Source organism: Mandrillus leucophaeus, unplaced genomic scaffold (genome assembly GCF_000951045.1).
Source record: "Mandrillus leucophaeus isolate KB7577 unplaced genomic scaffold, Mleu.le_1.0 Scaffold1342, whole genome shotgun sequence".
NCBI lineage: Eukaryota > Metazoa > Chordata > Mammalia > Primates > Cercopithecidae > Mandrillus > Mandrillus leucophaeus.
In genome coordinates, this window is record NW_012101302.1 from 503,840 (window position 1) to 524,921 (window position 21,082).

The window sequence follows — 21,082 nt, forward strand, 5'->3', positions numbered from 1 at the left end:
TGAATGAATAGAAGCTTAATCAGTTAAGTTTTATTGCATGACTTATGGGGTAAAACATAATTGGATAGAGTTTTTCTGCTTGGAAATTCTGAGTTATTTTAGGCTGTCGTAGGTATTAGATTAGCTTTTCATTTCTCAGAGAGATCAATTGCAGTTGTCTTCATGTTTTTATATACCTGTAGTTGTTTGAAATGATATGAAAATATAATATAAAATGCTCTCACCCTTGTCTTAGTTATTTTTTTATCCGTCAGATCACTTAGAGGATAGACTATTTAGGTGGAATAATTGTGTTGCTAGTCTTACGACACATTTGCTACAACAGTTACTAAAGATATTCTTTATGTGATTTTGTCATTTGGATCTTTCCGGATTTGTAACTGGGGCTTAACAGAAAGTGATAGAAATTAAGACAAGTTTTGTGGGGTTTTTTGGTACAGTTTTATGCTTTAAGATTTAGTTATTTGGCCTGAGAATTCTTCATTTTGAAATTCGACTTTTTGGAGTGTTTGAATGACTTAAGGAGAAATCACACAAATTGCTTTGCTGTTTCAGAAGATCTTTTTTACTCTGACCATTACTATGTATGCTTCAGACTTTGGGAATGATAAATGGCAGAGTAGTGTAGATAGTGATTTTCGTGGATGGGCTTATGGTAATACCTTTAATTTTTTTATAACTTAGAATACTTGCCATCCAAACGCGAGTATTAATCTTGGTTGTCAATTTCTATTGTATTCTACTTTATCAAGTATAAATATTACCAATATGATGAAAATTTTTCTTAATGATTAATTTGTTAGATAATAGCTCATATAATAATTACTGAGACACTGACAGTGGTTTTGTGGTTTCAATTTTGGGTGTAAGAATGATTTAAGTTTTAAACATACAGTGTTAAATAAAACCACCCCTAAGTAAAATGTAACCTAGGTAAAACTAAATGTTCAATTTATCCACTTATTATGTTGACTTCAGATTTTCGGAATATTAATTTTGTGAAAACAATAGCCAGATGTTAAACCTGTTGGTCAGTATTGTTCTTTCACTCTAGAGGTAATATAGTTAAGAAATTAAACTGATATTTTGTGCATTTTAATAATTGTAAAGTCCGACAACTTGCCTAATTCAGCTAGGATATTGTTAACAAATTAGAGTGTAATAGTGCTTGATTTATATTTTAGCTTATATTTGATTTATAAATATATGCACTTTTTCCCCTTAAATTATAAGTGCACAAGTTAATATAATATTGACCTGATTTTCTAATACTAATGAATTGATTGACCAAAAATACTGTTTTATTGGAAGTGCAACTGGCGATTATTTTTAAATAGTTAGCTTAGATGACTCTTACTGCTCCCATAATAACCTTTGTTATTTTTCAGTCACAGCACTTAGCACATTACTTTTAATGATTGATGTATGAATTCATTATCTCCATTGGAGTTTAAGTTTTTTGTGGAGAAGAACTGCCTTATCATTCTTATTTTCACAGTGGTTACCACTGTGCTAGCACATGGGTGTTCAGTGTTTAAATATTGAATATATTTAAGTGAATTTAAATGTAATTAATTTCAAAGGACAATATAAGACTTCAAGATTGCTCAGCACTATGTGAAGAGGAAGAAGAGGAAGAGGAAGGAGAAGCTGCAGATATGGAAGGTATCCCTGTTCTAGATTTGCTTCAATTCCGCTAGAATATTGATTTAGAATATTTGTAATTTATGCGGATTGAGAATTCTTCATTGAGTTGTAAGTTTAGCATATAGCAGCCTATGGTATATTTTATATATGTTTAGTTTATGAAAATTTCATTGGTGTAAAACTTACCTTGATCTTGGACTCTTCTATTTTACTCCGAACATAGTCTTGGACAACATCATTTTTATTGGAATAACTATTAGGCATAAATATTTAATACTGGGTACAGCTGCAGGATACTAATTCCTAACCAAATTATTTCAGAGCAGAACAAAGTTTGCTTATTATGCATTTTGTATTTTCTTTTCCCTCTTTGATAGCATCTTTCTACTAAAACCTGAAGATAGTTTCAATGGGGCCTTTTTTTTTCTCTTTTTTTGAGACGGAGTCTCACTCTGTCACCAGGCTGGAGTGCAGTGGCGCAATCTCGGCTCACTGCAACCTCCGTCTCCTGGGTTCAAGTGATTCTCTTGCCTCAGCCTCCCGAGTAACTGAGACTACAGATGCACGCCACCACACTCAGCTAATTTTTGTATTTTTAGTATAGAGATGGGGTTTCACCGTATTGGCCAGGATGGTCTTGATCTCTTGACCTTATGATCTGCCCACCTTGGCCTCCCAAAGTGCTGGGATTACAGGTGTGGGCCACTGTACCTGGCTAATGGGGCCTTTTGAACTACACAGAATCCCCTCAGTTTCCCAAGATTCTGAGAAGTCCTCCTCCTAGAGTTGCCAGTTGAGAATCACTGCATTAGTGAATCATTGTTACAAGAGAGAGAAACCCACTAAAATCAGAGAAGTATGGGTCTGTTAGCGCATGGTTATTCAAAGCTTTGTATTTCATGAGCATGATAATCTTTTTCAATACATTTGAAACCTCGATATTTAAAAGTAGATGAAAAAATTGCTGTCACCAGGGTGACCTCTTTGTTAAATCCAGTTTATCTTTATTACACTTACCTTTTCTGCATTGATTCTGTTAACCGTATCTTCCTCTTTTTTTCCTCCTTTGGTTTCTATAACACTGGGTTTTCTTCCTCTTTCCTGGACTCTTTCTTCTAGTAATCTATGATTCTTTTCTTTCCCTCAGCAATTAAATGTTACTGTTTCATGGGTTTCTTTCTTTCTTTTTTTTTTTTTCCTTGCTTACTCTCTGTACTGCCAGATTTTTTCTTCTGTAATGGCATTCTGTAGTCTGGCATGAGAATTTCTGCAACAAGAAAGATAGCGTATAAATTACATCCAATACTTTGTGAGAGTTTAAATATGAATATATTTATATATGTAAATAGGGTGCATGTGTAAGAAGTCGGAAAAAGGAAAAGGATATGAAAAAAGGGCAGGCATTGAAGGCTGTAAGGCAGCTGAATCCCAAAAATACGTAGACTTTAGAGTGAGATAGATTGTGTTTTGTAGTATGCAGAAGTAGAAGATGGTGCCAGGTAGAGTTGAAACACCATAATGGCACGTGATGCTTGCTGGACCAAAAAAGCACCTTTCTGTTTGTTTTCAAAATTACTTTCAATTCCCCATGAAACCTAGCTATATCTGTTCCTAAATTTCAGTGAGATTCTTGTCCTTACTTTCATAGTAAACTGCTATTCCTTAAGGAAATCTGCATGAATTACTTGTAACCAGAATTGATCACAGCAGCCTCACATACCATCTGTATGCTAGGGACTTCCATATCGAATCCTCTAGCCTAGATATTCTCAACTTCAGATTTATTTCAGTTTCATTTCCACCTGGATGTCTCATAGTTGTCAGAAACTGAACTCATCACCTTCTTGCACAAATATTATTTCTGAATTTCATCTGTCTCTGAATGGCATAGTTGACCAAGTTGGGTTGGTGGGGTGGCATAGAACCCTTCGATTAAAGCACTGTTTTCAAAGTACAAGCTGTGGGATTGCCTTAAATATCTGATAGTCATTTAGTATGTTTATTATATTTCCCCTAGATAGAGTTAAAGAATTGCTATATATGTAATTTTGCTCAACAATAGTGTTGATGGTATCTAATATAAACGTATTTTCATTTATTGAACAAATTATTTATTGGGCAGTACAGTATTTATCAGGTATTGTCCTTAGTGTTGGAGCTAAAGCAGTAGACATGATCTCATGGAGTTTATATTCTAATCAATGGAGACAAAAAATAGATAAGCAAAAGATATACTGTATTAGTTATAATTGTTAAGGAAAAAATAAAGGAGGAAAGGGCTAGAGAATCTTGGGGTGGGAATGAGTGTTGCAATTTAAATAAGTTGGTGAAGAAAAACCTAATTGAAAGTACACACCATTAAAATAAAGCCTGGAAGGAAGTGAATGAAACTAGGTATCTGAGGGAAGAGTGCAAAGGTCCTGAGGTGGGAATGTGTGTGGCTTATGTAAAATACTGTAAGGTATGCTTATGTCCAGATAGGAGAGAAGGGAGAGTAGTAAAGGGTGGAGTCAGGTAACCAGGGACCAGGTTCTATAAGGTCTTGACATAACTCAGAGTGAGAGAAGCCATTGAAGGATTTTTTCTTTTCAAGTAGAGGAGCGACATGATTTAACATTTCAACAGAACCACGGTGCAGTGGTAAGAATAGACTGAAGGGAGAAGGGGACAGCAGGGGGCTGTTTTGATAATCTAGGCAAGAAAAGATGGTGGTTTGGGCTAGGGTCATAACATTGGTAGTGGTGAGAAACAGTAGAATTCTGGAATATTTTGAGAGTTGAGCCAAAGAGATTTGCTGCTGGATTGGATGTCATATGTGACAAGCGGAGTAGTCAAGGGTGACTCCAAGGTTTTTGACCTGAGCTTCTAGAAAGATACCATTAACTGAGATGTGGAAAAATCAAGAGTGATTAGCTTTGGAGAGGGAGTCAGGAACTCAGTTTTAGACATGTGATATTTGCAGTGTTCATTAGTTATCTAGTGGAGAAGTGAAATAAACAAATATCCAAGTCTGCAGGCAGGGAATAAATTTGAAAGTCATCAATATTTAAAGTCATTGAGTCTGGATGGAATCGTTACAGAAATAAGTGTGGATAGAGGAGAGGCAAGGTCCAGAAACTGAGCCCTTGGTTACTGCAGTGTTTGATTTTATGGTTCTTTTAAAGTAGAGGTGATGAAGAGGAACCAGCCTAGAAGATAGTGAAGCAACAGTCAGTGATGTGGGAGGAAAGCCATATTTTAAAAGCCAAGGAAAGAAAATGTTCCAAGGAGAAGGGACTAAAAAATGCCACGTGTTCCTGATAGGTCAATTAAGATGAAAACTGGGAATTTACCACTGGATTCAGCAAAGAGGAGGTCACCGATGACTTTAATGAACATGTTTATGCAGTTATAGAAGTAGCCTTGTATACACTGTGGAGCCACTGAGGACTCTACAGCATTTTTATGTCAAGCCTTAAACATGCTGACTTTCTCTGGGCTTTTGCCTTTGGAAGTATCAAATTAGCTCACTTATATCTATTCAATATCTTTGTTAAAAACAACGGCAAAATCCCGGTTTTTGAATGCTACTATGAAGTAATACTTAAATTGGTTTAGGCAATTTTCTTGAACTTGATTAATCTTTTGTTCCTTTTTATAACAGAATATGAAGAGAGTGGATTGTTGGAAACAGATGAGGTTTGTAAATTGAGTTTTCTTTAGTTAATTTTTAATGAATGAACTTGGGGATTCGTGTTCTTATTAATATATTGATCTTTCAAAGAAATTCTAATTTGTTCATATTGATTATAGCATATACAATTTAGCTTTGAGTTCAAGTTCATTTACCCTTAAGAAAACAAAATATAGAATGGAAAAAACAGGTTTTCTAGAATGTCACATTCATACTGATTTAATGGTTGTAAATTTTTCTCTTTTATTATATGCCAGGCTACCCTAGATACAAGCAAAATAGTAGAAGCTTGTAAAGCCAAAACTGATGCTGGCGGTGAAGATGCTATTTTGCAAACCAGAACTTACGACCTTTACATCACTTATGATAAATATTACCAGACTCCACGATTATGGTTGTTTGGCTATGATGAGGTAAAAATTAGAAGCATTACATTTTAATATCAATATTTTAAATTGTTGGGTTTAATTTCTTCTTCATTAGGTCCATGGGTATTTATTGTAGTGTTTTAAATGTTGGAAATCATTTGTTTTACAGTTTTATGATTAATGTTGAACTTGATTCTTTCTTATTTTGAATGAACTATGAATTATTCAGTGTAGCAACAATAATGCTAAGACATAAACAGAAATAGTCTGTTACATATTCCTTGACCTCTAAGCTTATGCCTTCAAAATGTGAGGGAAATTTAAATTTTGTTTGGGATTACATCAGTTGGGTATGTAGGCATTTAGAGAATGACCATTGTCACATGTGAAGAAAGTGGATTGTTGTATGTATTTTTCCCCTTAAGACAGAAAACTCATCTGCTTAATTGAATTAAAGGATAATTGATATAAGATTAACTTGTTTAATCTGTCATTCTTATGGCTATGTATGGGAAACAAGAAAATAAAATCAGTCCAAAAGATGAGTTACAAAGCTGTAAAATGTTTTGACAGCCACAAACTTGTCTTTTTGTGAGATTTTTTTTCTGCATTAGGGGGTAGCTGTCACAGAGCTTGGCTATGACTCCTTCCTGTCCTTCCCTTGATATTAATAAATTGTAAAATTTCCCGGAAATCATTCTAAACAGTCTAGAATTCTAAATTGCAAGTGACGTGAGATAGAGAACTAAATATATTAGAAACCTTGAGATTTAGGCTGAAAGTTTCTAAATAGTAAATTTTTTTTTTTTTTTTGAGATGGAGTCTCACTCTGTCGCCCAGGGTGGATGGAGTGCAGTGGCGCAATCTCAGCTTACCTCTGAGGTTCACGCCATTCTCCTGCCTCAGCCTCACAAGTAGCTGGGACCACAGGTCCCCGCCACCACGCCCTGCTAATTTTTTGTATTTTTAGTAGAGACGGGGTTTCACCGTGTTGGCCAGGATGGTCTTGATCTCCTGACCTCGTGTTCTACCCGCCTCAGCCTCCCAAGTGCTGGGATTACAGGAGTGAGCCACTGCACCCGGCCCTAAATAGTAATTTCACAGCATTTTTTATGCTTTCAGCAACGGCAGCCTTTAACAGTTGAGCACATGTATGAAGACATCAGTCAAGATCATGTGAAGAAAACAGTGACCATTGAAAATCACCCTCATCTGCCACCACCTCCTATGTGTTCAGTTCACCCATGCAGGTATGTATATGTAGAGATAAATATATTTTTTGGTGTGATTGTATATTTCATGGATTTGTTACTTGAGAATCTTGAAACATAGAACCCTAACAGAAAAAAATTTTCTTAATAAACAAGTAAAATTCTCTCTTGTTCTCCTTAGAAATTTTCTTGTGCTTACATATATAAGAAAAAGGAAAAAAACAACTCACCAATTTAAGTTTAATACATTAAAAATTTTTTTGTTCTCTGTGGGTGTTTGTAGAATAGATGGATCTTTGTGATTTTACTACACTTTTTAGCTCCCAGAACAGTTTGGAAGATTCTGTTTTTGACTCAGAAATAGTCATCATTTAGATATGGTTTGCTGTGTTGTGACTGCTTTTCTGTGAATGTAGACCATAGAGTTAACCTTGTGATTTTTTTAGGTGACCTATTTGCTTTCTTTTATTGATTAGTGAAGGGAGATATATGCATGTATGTTCTTCAGTTGAGAGTTCGTCAGCCTTAGCAAGTCAAGTGCGTTTATAAATTGGGATTTTCTTTGTGTCAGTGGCTTTTCACAGAGCCAAATCCGTGAAGCTAAACCTATATACATGATTTGTTCAGAATTTTTCTTTAAAAAAAAAGTTATTACATGCTAATTTCTTTAGGTTGGTTATTTCTAATAGATAACTTTCGCAGTTGATTGGAAAATACTAGTAAGTTTTTTTCAGTGAATATTGGTTACATACTTGTAACAGTATTTTTCAGTGAAACTCATTCTGTTGACCAATTAGATGAAACATTTCGTTTTCTCTTCCCTCTAGTTAAAAACAACCTTTAATATTTTCTTCTCGTATTCTGCAACCTCTTTACTCTCAAACTTTAACCCCATGGGAGACCTTGATCATTTTTTCATTTTTTTAATGTCTGAAACTTTAATTGCTAGCTATGAAAAATAATTTAGGAGCCATTAGCTTTAGTTTTGAATTATGTAATCTAAAAAGTTTTCAGTTTTTAGAGTTATTCTCTTGATTCCTCTTATGGTTTAAGGTCTTAGGATGGTGCTTATCAAACTGAAGCATATTTCTTTCTGAGGTGTAAAATTTACTCAGTTGGGGGAAAAGTAATTTAACTGATAATTATGTTAAACATTTTAATAAAATAGATGACTATATTGTGGAATGGGATACAAATATTTCAAAAAATCTGAGTGCCTGTAAAATAAAACTTCAAGGATATTTTAGACCGTTCTGTGGGCTGCCTCAGATTGTGCCTTCAAATCCTCTGGAATGATACATTCCCTCTCATATTCTAAGTTGACTGCCTCTATCGAAGGTTATAGTCGTAAAAACTGAAGCAGCATTATTTAAGCCAAGGTATGTTAAAAAGACTTTCTTTAAAAATTGTCTTTTTCTTAGTTTCTGTGCCTAGATACTTTGATACCACTATTTTCTGTAGCACAGGAGAGATACCAATTGGCCATGATGTATAGATAGGATAGAAACTTCATATAAATAAATACCTTTCTTTTTATAAGCAAAAATAATTGTTTTTACATAGAATTGGATAAATTTTAGAATACCCATTAGGACAAAGAAACAAATACAAACCTCTTAACTCTGACCAATTAGCTTTTCTTAAACCCTCTCAGTTTTGGCTTGTTCTCAACTAAATCAACAGCCCAGATCACACGATTATAGATACCTCTTTGCTTTTTTGTCCAACTGACACCATGTGCCTTTTTTTTTTTTAATTTGCGTGATATGACTCTTTTTTGTTTCTTAGAGCAAACAGCTGTCATTCCACATTTTCTCCTGCATGATTTCCTCTTCCCTGGTTTTCTGCCTTCCTTATCTGTCCGAATTATCAGAACACTAACTAATGCCATTGTGCCTGCTGTGACTACCATAACTTTTTAAGATTACGCCCTCCACTGGTAAAACTATTTGCATGGCATAACAATCTATAATCTTGTGTTTTGGAAGTGGAGGGGAGATATTTTATAATTTAACTATTTTAATAAATACTTTATAGTTATTGGGGAATGGTGGGAGAGATAAGTTTGTAATGTAACTATTATATTAAAAATTAATTCACTGACAGTAATACGGTCGATTTCTTTACAAATGAAAATGTGTTTTTCCTCTTCTGGTCTAATCGGTCTACATTAATAATTTTTTTTTTGGCTTCTAGGCATGCTGAGGTGATGAAGAAAATCATTGAGACTGTTGCAGAAGGAGGGGGAGAACTTGGAGTTCATATGTATCCTTCCCTGTGTGTAGGATTAATGGCAAAATGGCTTTAGGATTTTTTTTTTTTTTTTTTTTTTTGAGAAATTTAGTGTAACCTTAATGACATAGTACCTATAACTTGTTTTAACTTCTCATATCTGAAAATCCTAGTGGAAGTCTTTAATTTACTTAGAAAATGTTTTTTGTGGTAGTTACACCTTGCTTAGTTGATTAGAACATGTCCCCATGTGTAGCAGTAGCTCAGCCTTGTTACAGAGGTAACTACTAATTTAGAGTAATAACATGAGTATCTTTTTCTTAGGTATATTTCCAATTTAACTTGTTACCAAAAATGTACTTTCCCATCAGGTAAAAGTAAAATTATAGGTTGTGTCAATCGGAGGTGTCTCTGAAGCAAATAATTCAACTTAAACAAATAGGTAAATTAAAAAGTAATTAATGTACTACATGAAGTGCTTTAGATATTCTTAAAATATAGTATGTTCATTTTTCTCAAGACAGTAGCACCTTTCTTGTATCTTACTATAGTTTTCCTACTCAGTTTTCTTGGATTGACAAAAGTAATAAATTCAAGTTAATGCCCAAGCAAACTGTTGGATCCTAAAGTACCTGTACGCATAGCATAGATTCATCACACAGTCAAAATCAGTGATTAAGATGCCAGATAGCTTGAATTAGTTTCATGCTAGGTTAATAGTTGACATGGTGGTGGTTTCTGTTACTAAGTGTTAGATTAGATATGGAGACCCAGACTGAGGGGCGTTGCTAATAAAGTGTGTCCCTAAGAAGAACTATGAGCTGATTTGATACTGAAACAAACCTAAAACTTCCAATCCAAACCATATTTACTCCTAAAGTCCTATTATGCCTAACTGGCACATCTGTATGCTGGATACTAGGAAGCAACTGGGAAGACTGTCTATATATAATTCATAATAGTAATTGGTTTCCTCCAATGAAAAGTAAGCTCTTAACGTTTTTAAGTGCAATGAACATAAAAAAATTTCAGAATTTAATTAAAGACAGTCCAGTAAAGCAGTCTGACAAATACATACAGTAACCTAGAATCAGTCTACTATATAGGGTTTTCATTTAAGTTTTTTCTCTTTTGCTACAGTACTTTTATAGTCTATTCTGCCTTATTTTCTGACATAACTCTAGCAAACTTAAAGGGGTCTAGTAAATGAGTACATTTTGTACTCGATTAAACATGTATAGCTTTGTCCCTTTATTTTTATATCAAAGTAATTGTGCTTATATGAACGCCTACTCATTAAGAAGCTTCAAATTCAATATTAGAATGAGTGGTCAGATAACCTTAAAGAGCCTCATGTTAAATAGACACAAATTTGCATAGTTGAATTCTTTAATAGACTTAATTTAAGGGTTTTTGATTTTTTTTGAGAAATTAATGGCTTAATAAAATGGATAATTACAACATGGGCTTAAAACATAGAACTGTTTACAAATCTTATTTTCCTTAACTAAACCTTTAGGTATCTTCTTATTTTCTTGAAATTTGTACAAGCTGTCATTCCAACAATAGAATATGACTACACAAGGCATTTCACAATGTAGTGAAGAGAGCATAAAATCTATCCTAATTATTGGTTCTGATTTTTAAAGAATTAACCCATAGATGTGACCATTGACCATATTCATCAATATATACAGTTTCTCTAATAAAGGGACTTATATGTTTATGCATTAAATAAAAATATGTTCCGCTACCAGCCTTATTTGTTTAATAAAAATCAGTGTAAAGAGACAGTTTTTCTTGCTTCTTATTAAAAGGTTATGATTTGATTTCCCCTAAATAACAATAAGTGAAGACATCTGTCTCATATAGAATGATGACAGATTATTTTTGGTTCACATTTATGAGGAAGGTATTAAATATATAAGTCTCAAAACTAGGATTAGAAAACACTGTGTGCTAGACTGTCTTCTTTCTTTTCTTTGTTCCTTTTGTTTTCTCTTACCTTTTCCTGTCTGCTGATAGTTAATATTTATGATGCACTTACTGTTTGCCATGAACTCTTAAGTACTATTACTTACATGTTTTCCAATTGTTGTATTAAGTTCATAGCACCAAAATTATTTTTTATTAAGGATTCGGGAATATTTCTTCTATTGTGATTGCCTGGTAGAATACTAGAATTTAAAGGGATAATAAGTTTATTCTGTCATATCAGCTTATAGATCTAGGTATAGGAGTTTAGAAAGGCAAGTATTCTGCTCTAGGATACATACTGAAAGCCAAAGAGGAAAACCTAAGCCCTTTGTTCTCTTTATACCACTACATTCCTCATCTTTGTTCTTTCAGTAGTCTGCACAAAGTGGAATGGCTAATCTTGTCCATAGTTTTGTTTTATTTTCTCCTCATCATTTAAGAATATCCTCCTTGCTTTCTTTATTTTCCTCCCTTTTCCAATCAATTATTGTATTACAAGAAAATCTCCATAATGAAGTTAATGACTTGGAGGTATTGTGGTGTTTGATATGGTATAATACGGAGATGATAAACATGGACGTCATCCTCATACTTCAAAATATTCTGCTTGCTCATGTAGACAGAAAACTGCTCTCCTTTCTTAAATTGATCTTTTAAACCGATTTTACTGGAATTTTTTTTTTAGTATCTTTCATTTACATGATCTCAAATATTAAATGTTATCACATTGTCAGCATTTTTCTCCCAGTTAAGTTTTATTTGTCAAAAGTATAGGCATCTTCAGTCCCTCAATTCTTTCGTTGTTAAGTAGTCTTATTTATCTCAGTCACCACTAGGTGGCACAAATAATTTTTTGGTCAAACCTTTTAAATTTCAGGATATTTTTTACAATTGAAATATTTGTATGGTTATCCAGTGTATAAATAAAAGCGCGTGTGTTAATGGTATAAATGTGTTTTTATGAGTTCAGATTTATAGCACTCATTGAAAACAGTGAGTTTTGATGAACAATAGATTTGTTCTGAAAAGCTTGAAATTCAGATTATGGATAATCTTACAAATTTTCACTTCGAGTTTATTTCTAATTTTAGTTTCATAGTATTTTAAAACATTAGATTTACATACATAGCAAATGGTATTAACTTTTTTAACTTTTAATTTTAAAATAATTTTATAAAGATTTATAGAACCGTTCCAAAGGTAGCACAAGAGTCCTGTGTACTCCACTCAGCTTCCTATATGTCAATATTTTACTAAGAAATTAACACTGATACTATCAACTACAGATTTTATTCACATTTCCTCAGTTGTTTGTTCATTGTTTCCTCGTTATTAGCCTGAGGTTATGAATTTTGGAGAAGCATACCACAGAAGTTATGTGTCTTTCCCTTTACATTATGTATTTCTCATTGCATTTAGTACTACTAAGTCTATAGTACTTAATTAAGGTGATGTTTGCTAGGTTTCTCTACTCTATATAGTTTAATATTTATTCCTTTCCATTGTTAGAAGTGAATCACTAAGTCTATAGAAGTTTATAGCCACAAGGGAAAAGAATTAATCTTTGCTTTCTGGAGAAACCACCACAGTAGTAATCAGTAAATTTTGGGAGAGATATTTTGAGGTAATAAAAATATCCAGTTTTTAAGTTTCATCTAGTAATTTTAGCATTAATCAATGAATCTTGCCTGAAACAATTATTACTATAGTGTTCTACTGGTATGCCTATTCTTTTGCTTATATCACCCCCACACACACACGGTTTATTTATTTATTTATTTATTTTTGTCTTGTTTTTTGGAGACAGAATCTTGCTCTATCACCCAGGCTGGATTGCAGTGATGCGATCTCGGCTCACTGCAACCTCCACCTCCCTGGTTCAAGTGATTCTCATGCCTCAGCCTCACAAGTAACTGGGATTATACAGCATGTGCAACCACGTCAGGCTAATTTTTGTGTTTTTAGTAGAGACAGAGTTGCACTATTTTGGCTAGGCTGGTTTCGAACTCCTGGCCTCAAGTGATCTGCCTGCCTCAGCCTCCCAAAGTGTTGGGATTATAGGCATAAGCCAACATGCCTGCCTTTCACTCCACCTTGATTACTGTGGTAAACCTTGAAATAGCATAGTGTGAACCCTCCAACAATTGTTGTGGCTATTCTAGTTTCTTTGCCATTCCATATAAATTTTAGAATCAGCTTGCTGGGATTTTAAGTGCCTTCAATCTGTAGATCAAGTAAGGGAGAATTTACATCTTAACGACATTGAGTCTTCAAATTTATAAATAGAATATATCTCTAGGTTTTTAAAATTCCTTTCATCATGTACATATTTCGTTAGATTTATACCTAAGTACTTTGAGTTTTTTTGGTGCTATTATGTGGCTATAAACTTTCTAGGAAGTCCAGTATAATGTTGAGTAGGAGTGATAACAGGTGATATCTTTGCCTAGTTTTTGATCTTGGAGCAATTGAGTTTTTCACTATTAAGTAGAATGTTAGCTGTAGCTTTTTATGGATGCCTTCTGTTAAGGAAGCTCCCCTCAAATTCTAGTTTGCTGAGAGTTTTTGTCATGAATGTTGAAGTTTTCCAAATTATTTTTCTTTATCTCTTGGGATGATCAATATAGTTTTTAAAATTTAGTTTGTTAATTTGGTGAATTACATTAACTATTGAGACAGCCTTGCATTCCTTGAATGAACTCTGTAGTTTCATTTTTATGTGTTGCTGGATTTGGTTTTGTAAAATTTGGAGTGGGGGGGTGACTTTTGCATTTGCATTCTTTAGGGATGTTGGACTGTTTTCTTCTAATGTCTTTGTCTGGTTTCAGTTTAGGAATAATGCCTCATAATATGAGTTGAGTAGTATGTGTTCTCTTATTTTCTTGAAGAGGTTGCATAGAAGCTAAATTTGCCAGTAAAACATTGGGGCCTGGATATTTTAAGTTTTAAAATGTAGCATTATATATAGGACAATTTCTTTTTTTTTTTTTTTTTTTTTTGAGACGGAGTCTCGCTCTGTCGCCCAGGCTGGAGTGCAGTGGCCGGATCTCAGCTCACTGCAAGCTCTGACTCCCGGGTTTACGCCATTCTCCTGCCTCAGCCCCGCCACCTCGCCCGGCTAGTTTTTTGTATTTTTAGTAGAGACGGGGTTTCACCGTATTAGCCAGGACGGTCTCGATCTCCTGACCTCGTGATCCGCCCGTCTCGGCCTCCCAAAGTGCTGGGGTTACAGGCTTGAGCCACCGCGCCCGGCCGGACAATTTCTTGTGTGAGTTTGATAGTTTGTGTTTTTTTAAGGAATTTTGTTCTATAGTAGATATAGAAGGGAAAGATCCTGGTAGAGTTTCTGTCCCTCATGCATAGCTAACATTCCCCTCCCCTAGGTCTCCACTACAATGCATAGGTTCTTTTTATTTCTGTGAGTGCCAGGTGGAGTTCCTGGAAGAAGAGCCTGTAAGAGGATGTGGTCTCCTCTCCAGGGGTTTCAGCCTCAGGGCTTTCACCTTATTCTGCACTCGACTTTCACCAGTTTGTCAGCTATTTTAGATGAACTACCCCAAGTGGGCTTGTGTCATCTCTTTCTGTAGAGGAGATTTTGGACCAGTTGTTTTCTCTGAAACCTCAGGTCTCCTGAGAGTTTTCAGAAAGTCTTAAATTTGAAGTTAGTCCTGCTCCTTTTTTACTACAGGGTGAAATCAACACTTCCAACTTTCTACATCCTGAGGAGGAAGTCTCTATGTTGTTTAAAATGCCAATTCAGGATATACTCCTTAAGCTAAATTGTGGAAAAATGGTTCCAACCTCTGCCTATAAATGATTTTACTTGGAAGTGTGATGTGATTGTTCATGGTATACTAAGCATTTAGTATATAACATGTTGTTTACTTTTTTTAGCAGTTTGAAAAATAGTTGGTATATGTTTAAAATGTAATTCTGTGGGGAAAAGAAAGATCAGACTGTTACTGTGTCTATGTAGAAAGAAGTAGACATAAGAAACTCCATTTTGTTCTGTACTAAGAAATTTTGCCTTGAGATGCTGTTAATCTATAACCCTAGCCCCAACCCTGGGCCCGCAGAGACATGTGCTATGTTGATTCAAGGTTTAATGGATTTAGGGCTATGCAGGATGTGCTTTGTTAAAAAGGTGTTTGAAGGCAATATGCTTGGTAAAAGTCATCGCCATTCTCTAACGTGGAGTACCCAGGGACACAATGCACTGTGGAAGGCCGCAGGGTCCTCTGCCTAGGAAAGCCAGGTATTGTCCAAGGTTTCTCCCCATGTAATAGCCTGAGATATGGCCTCATGGGAAGTGAAAGACCTGACCGTCCCCCAGCCCCACACCCGTAAAGGGTCTGTGCTGAGGAGGAGTAGTGAAAGAGGAAAGCCTCTTTGCAGTTGAGATAAGAGGAAGTCATCTGTCTCCTGTTTGTCCCTGGGAATGGAATGTCTCACTGTAAAACCCGATCATACGTTCTATTTACTGAGATAGGAGAAAACCGCCTTATGGCTGGAGGTGAGACATACTGGCAGCAATACTGCTCTTTACTGCACTAAAATGTTTGTGTAAAGTCAGACATAAATCTGGCCTACGTGCACATCGAGGCACAGCACCTTTCCTTAAACTTACTTATGACACAGAGATCTTTGCTCACCTATTTTCCTGCTGACCCTCTCCTCACCATTACCCTGTAGTCCTGCCGCATCCTCCTCACCGAGATGGTAGAGATAGTGATCAATAAATACTGAGGGAACTCAGAGACCAGTGCCAGCGTGGGTTCTCCATATGCTGAGTGCCAGTCCCCTGGGCCCACTGTTCTTTCTGTATACTTTGTGTCTGTGTCTTACTTCTTTTCGCAGTCTCTCATCCCACCTGATGAGAAACACTCACAGGTGTGTAGGGGCTGGCCCCTTTCATAATTCAAATAAATTAGTGATATAAGAACCCCCAAAGCACTCTGCAAAACTTACTCGTCTGAAGAATGCATAGTTCATTTTGTAGGATTTGAGCTTCTATTGCAAAAAAGGAGAGACAACCAAGCAACTTAAGCCCAACGTCTCCTAAAAAATATTAAGTAGAAAGAATAGCAGGCCTGTAGAAAAACATTAAGTAGAAAGAATAGCAGGCCTGTAGAAAAATATTAAGTAGAATAGCAGGCCTGTAGAATAGCAGGCCTAAGCGCATGAACTGCAGTAAGTTGTTTCATAGGTAAATCTTACTACTTGTTAGGCCACAGAATGGAGGATACTTTGTGTTTACAATTTATACGCTTCCTATTTCCAAAGATTTAAGGGAACATATTGCAGTGACAACTCAAATCACTGGCAAATTGGTCGAGCTATATTGACTGCTTCTAATCTTACAGACCTTTCCAGAAGGCTGCTTAGTGTCTTTAGGACATGACAGCAGGTTCCTCCCAGAGCAAGTCATCTAAGAGAGTAAGGCAGAAGCTGCAATATCTCTTATGACCTAGTCTCAAAATTCACATGATGTGATTTCCTCAGTATCCTATTGGTAATAGAGGTCAGCCTATTCAGTGTGAGAGGGAACTACACAAGTGTGTGGATGTCATGAGATGATGATTGTGAACCATCTTGGAGGCTCACTAGCACAGCCAGGAATCTCAATTAAAAAAAATTTGGAGGCATCAAGATAGCTGATTGAAGGTGCCCAGCACTCACCTCCAAAAAGAAAAGCCAAACAACAAGTAGATAGCCACATGTTGAATAGAGTGTCCAAGGGAGAACACTGGGGATTCAACAGGGAAGTGACAGGGACCCTAAGGCACAGAAACTCAAGATGGCAACAGAGAGGGGAAAGCAAAGCACCCAACTTGGATTGGCTTTTAGCTGAGAAGGATTCCGCATTCTAGGGAAAAGATAAATGGGAGATCCCCAGCAGTCCTCATTCCCACAACAGATGCTTGCAATCTTACCTACATGAGAGCCCCTTATCCCTCACAGGTCCTGACCCTAGAATAGGGAGCTGCCTGGAGTTCTTGCCAACTATACTATTTCAGAGAGAGAATTCACACTGGGTCCCACTGACCCCCTGGTACCCAAGCTGCTATAGCACAGTGCCATTTTGAGAGTGGCACTACCACTGTACTACATTGTGCTCAGGTGCCCAGTAGACCCTGCATCTCCACATTCCCTGGGACCCTGTTGACATCCACTCCGAGGGTTGTAGCATCACAACACAAGCTGGACCCCAGCAAAGTCTTGTTCTCGGCACTTGAGCCCAGTCAGCATCCTATACCCTGGGGAAAAGGAAGTCCAAAACATCCGGGAGGCTGCTCCCAGAACATAGCCAATATGTGCACTCCCCAGAGCCTGAGATCCACTTGCCCATGTGTGCCACCCATAGTCCAAGGACTGTCCTGCCCAGGGCTTGCTGCCACTGGCACCTATGCATGGTGTCCAGGAACCAAGGACTAATTTGCCTGCAACCCCCCATCACCGACAACCTTGCCCGCTACAGTGGTAAGGCTGCTGCATGCCTGCACCCATTGCCCAGGAGCCCCAAGGACTGGTTGACCTGGTATCTGTAGTCACCATCACCAGTACCCAAGCATGCCCCCTCTGAGAGCTAAGAGCTGGCTTGCCCAGCATTCTTGTCTCCAGCAAAGTCTTGCCATAGCCTCCACAAACAATTGCAGCCTAAAGTGAGTAACTTGCAGACACCACTGATTATTACAGTTTAAGAAAATATGGAGACTACACTATTGTGCCCACCCAGAATGAAAGCCAAAGCAACCTACCCAATTGACACTATAGATAAATGTAAGGAAAAACTCTGCTTATGGAAGCTGCTCCATAAAATTGGAAGAAGCAGTGGTTACAATAGATGCACAAATGTCAACACAGGGACACAAACATGAAAAAGCAAGGAAACAGGACACAATAAAGGGGCACAATAATTTTCCCCAGTAACAGATCCCAAAGAAAAGGAAAGCTAATGCCTAAAAAGAAATTCAAAATAAGGAAATTCAGTGAGGAGCAATAGAGCACAAATGGACAATACAAAGGAACCAGGAAAACAGTGTATGATCTAAGTGAGAAATTCAACATAGAATAAAAAAGAAAAAAGAGAAGTCCTGGAATTGAGGAATTCAATGAATGAAATAAAAAATGCAATTAAGAGCTTCAACAATAGACTAGATCAAGCAGAAGAAAGAATTTTGAACTTGAAGACAAGTGTTTTGAATAACACATTTGTACATGCAGAAAAATATATATAAAAGAATGAAGAATGTCTACATGATACTATCAGGTGAACAAATATTAGCATTTTAGAGATTCGGAAGTGAAAAGAAATGGGGAAAGACATAGACAACCTATTTAATGAAATAATAGCTGAGAACTTCCCAAGTCTTGAGAGAGAAATAGACAAAACTCAACAACTGTGTATAGAAGGAACACACCTCAACATAATGAAGGCTATATATGATAAGTCCACAACTTACATACTGACTGGGGAAAAGCTGAAAGGCTTACTTCTAAGAACTGGTACAAGACCAAGATGCCCACATTCATCACTGTTTTTCAACATAGTACTGGAAGTCCTAGCCAGAGCATTTAAGCAAGAAAAAGAGATAAAAGGCCTCCAAGGTGGAAAAGAGGAAGTCAAATTGTTCCTCTTTGTAGATAACATGATATTCTATAATATGTAGAAAAATGTAAAGACACCACACAAAAGCTCTTAGAACTGACAAATGAGTTTAGTAAAGTTACAGGATACAAAACCAAATGCAAAAGTCAATAAGTTGATGACATTTCTATACACCAATAATGAACTAGCTGAAAAAGAAATCAAGAAAGCAATCCTATTTACAATAGCTACAAAAACAACAACAACAACTAAGGATGAATTTAACCAAAGAGATGAGTGACTACTGCAATGAAAACTATAAAACACTGATGAAAGAAACTGAAGAGGCCAAAAAAAAATTGAGACATCCCATGCTCATGGATTGGAAGAATTAATGTTAAAATGACTATACTATCCAAAGCAATCTACAGATTTAATGCAATCCTTATCAAAATACTAATGTCATTCTTCATAGAAATAGAGAAAACAATTCTAAAATTCACGTGGAACCACAAATAGCCAATGGAATCCTGAGCAAAAATAACAAAGTTAGAGGTCTCACACTACCTGACTTCAAAATATACAACAAAGCTACAGTAACCAAAACAGCATGGTACTGGCATGAAAACAAACACATAGAGAAATAGAACAGAGAACCTAAAAATCTGCATATTCAAAACCAACTGATTTTTGACAAAGATGCCAAGAATGCTGGGGAAAGATCCCCCTCTTCAATAAATGATGCTGGGGAAACTGTATATCCATATGCAGAAGAATGATACTAAACCCTTATTTCTCACTGTATACCCAAACCAATCAAAGTAGATTAAAACAAAAACAAAAATAAACAAATGGAATAATACCAAACTAAGAAGCTTGTGCACAGGAAATGAAACAACTGAGTAAAGAGACAACCTGTAGAATTCAAGAAAATATTTACAAACTATTCATGTGACAAGGGACAAATATTCCCAATATACAAAGAACTCAATTCAACAGCAAAAAAAAAAAAAAAATCTGATTTTTAAATGGACAAAGAATCTGAACAGTCATTTCTTAGAAGACATACAAATGACCAAGGATATGAAAAATGCTAATCATCTGGGAAATGCAAATCAGAACTACAATGAGATATCTCATCCGAGTTAGAATTGGTTATTATCAAAAGACAAAAAATAAATGCTCGAGGATGCAGAGATATGCTGTTAGTGGGAAGGCAAATTAGCCTTTATGGAAAACATTATGGAGGTTCCCCAAAAAGACTAAAAATAGAATTACCCTAACATCCAGCAATCTCACTAAGGTTATCTGGAGGAAAGGAAATCTATATATCAGAGAGATTCCTGCACCTTCATGTTTATTGAACCACTATTAACAATAGTCAAGATATGAAATGTCCATCAAAAGATGAATGGATAAGGTGGTCTATATACACACGATGGAATTCTATTTGGCCATAAAAAAGAATGAAATCTTCTAATTTGTGGCAACATGGATGAACCTGGAGGACATGTTAACTGAAATAAGATGGCACAGAAAGATAAATACCACAAAAAAAAGAGCTCATAGAGAGTATAATTGTGGTTTTTAAGAGTCTGGGAAGAGTAGTAGGGAGGGAAGAGTAGTGGGGAGGGGGGGATAGGGAGAAGTTCGTTAACAGATGAAATTATAGCTAAAGAGGAGGAATAAGTTCTAGAGTTCTGTAGCACTGTTAGGTAAATATTGTGTATTTTTTTAAAAGCTAGAAGAGAGGATTTTTATTTTGAATATTCACATCATAAATATTTGAGACAATGGATATGCTTAATTACCCTGACTTAGTCATTACAAATTGTATACATGTATTGAAAAACTACTGTATATCCCATAAATATGTAGTTATCACATGGCAAAGAAAGAAAAACAATGAAATATTAATAGGCAATTTACAGAAACCCAAAAGTCCAACAAGTGTGTAAAGATCCTCAAACTTATCAGAGAGATACGTATTATTACAGTAAGATACCTCTTTATCTGGTGAAAAATTTGGTTGGATAGTTGTTAGCATTCAAAGAAATGTGAACATAGAGGAACGCTTGTGCACGGCTGGTAGGGTATAGACCAGCACAACCATTTTAGGGAGTAACCTGGCAGTATCTAATCCAATTGAGTATACCTCACTCCTGAGTATATACCACAAAAGAATACATGCAGAGGACCTCAAGGAATGATATAGGAGGATGCTCATTGCTGTGTTGCTTGTGGTGGCAGGAGTTGGAAGTAATCTGGCCTCTTATTACTGATAGAGTTACAAGGGATTATGCAGCAATTAGAAAGAGATACACGTGAAACAACATGAATAGATCTTAAATATAGATCTGAATTTTTAAAAGTTATTTGTAGTTAA

At 35.9% G+C, this 21,082-nt stretch overlaps 1 protein-coding gene across 1 annotated transcript in view; it reads left to right on the forward strand.

Moving 5' to 3' along the window:
• The window catches only part of ATG3 (autophagy related 3), a 28,326-nt gene extending 17,404 nt beyond the window's left edge, over window positions 1–10,922 (forward strand). Inside the window, exons 7-12 of the mRNA XM_011973113.1 lie at window positions 1,584–1,665; window positions 5,291–5,325; window positions 5,578–5,733; window positions 6,811–6,938; window positions 9,096–9,164; window positions 10,651–10,922. Of these exons, the coding sequence (XP_011828503.1) occupies window positions 1,584–1,665; window positions 5,291–5,325; window positions 5,578–5,733; window positions 6,811–6,938; window positions 9,096–9,164; window positions 10,651–10,732 (552 nt within the window). The 3' untranslated portion in view covers window positions 10,733–10,922. The remainder of the gene's footprint in view (window positions 1–1,583; window positions 1,666–5,290; window positions 5,326–5,577; window positions 5,734–6,810; window positions 6,939–9,095; window positions 9,165–10,650) is intronic.
• Window positions 10,923–21,082: the final 10,160 nt, after the last annotated feature.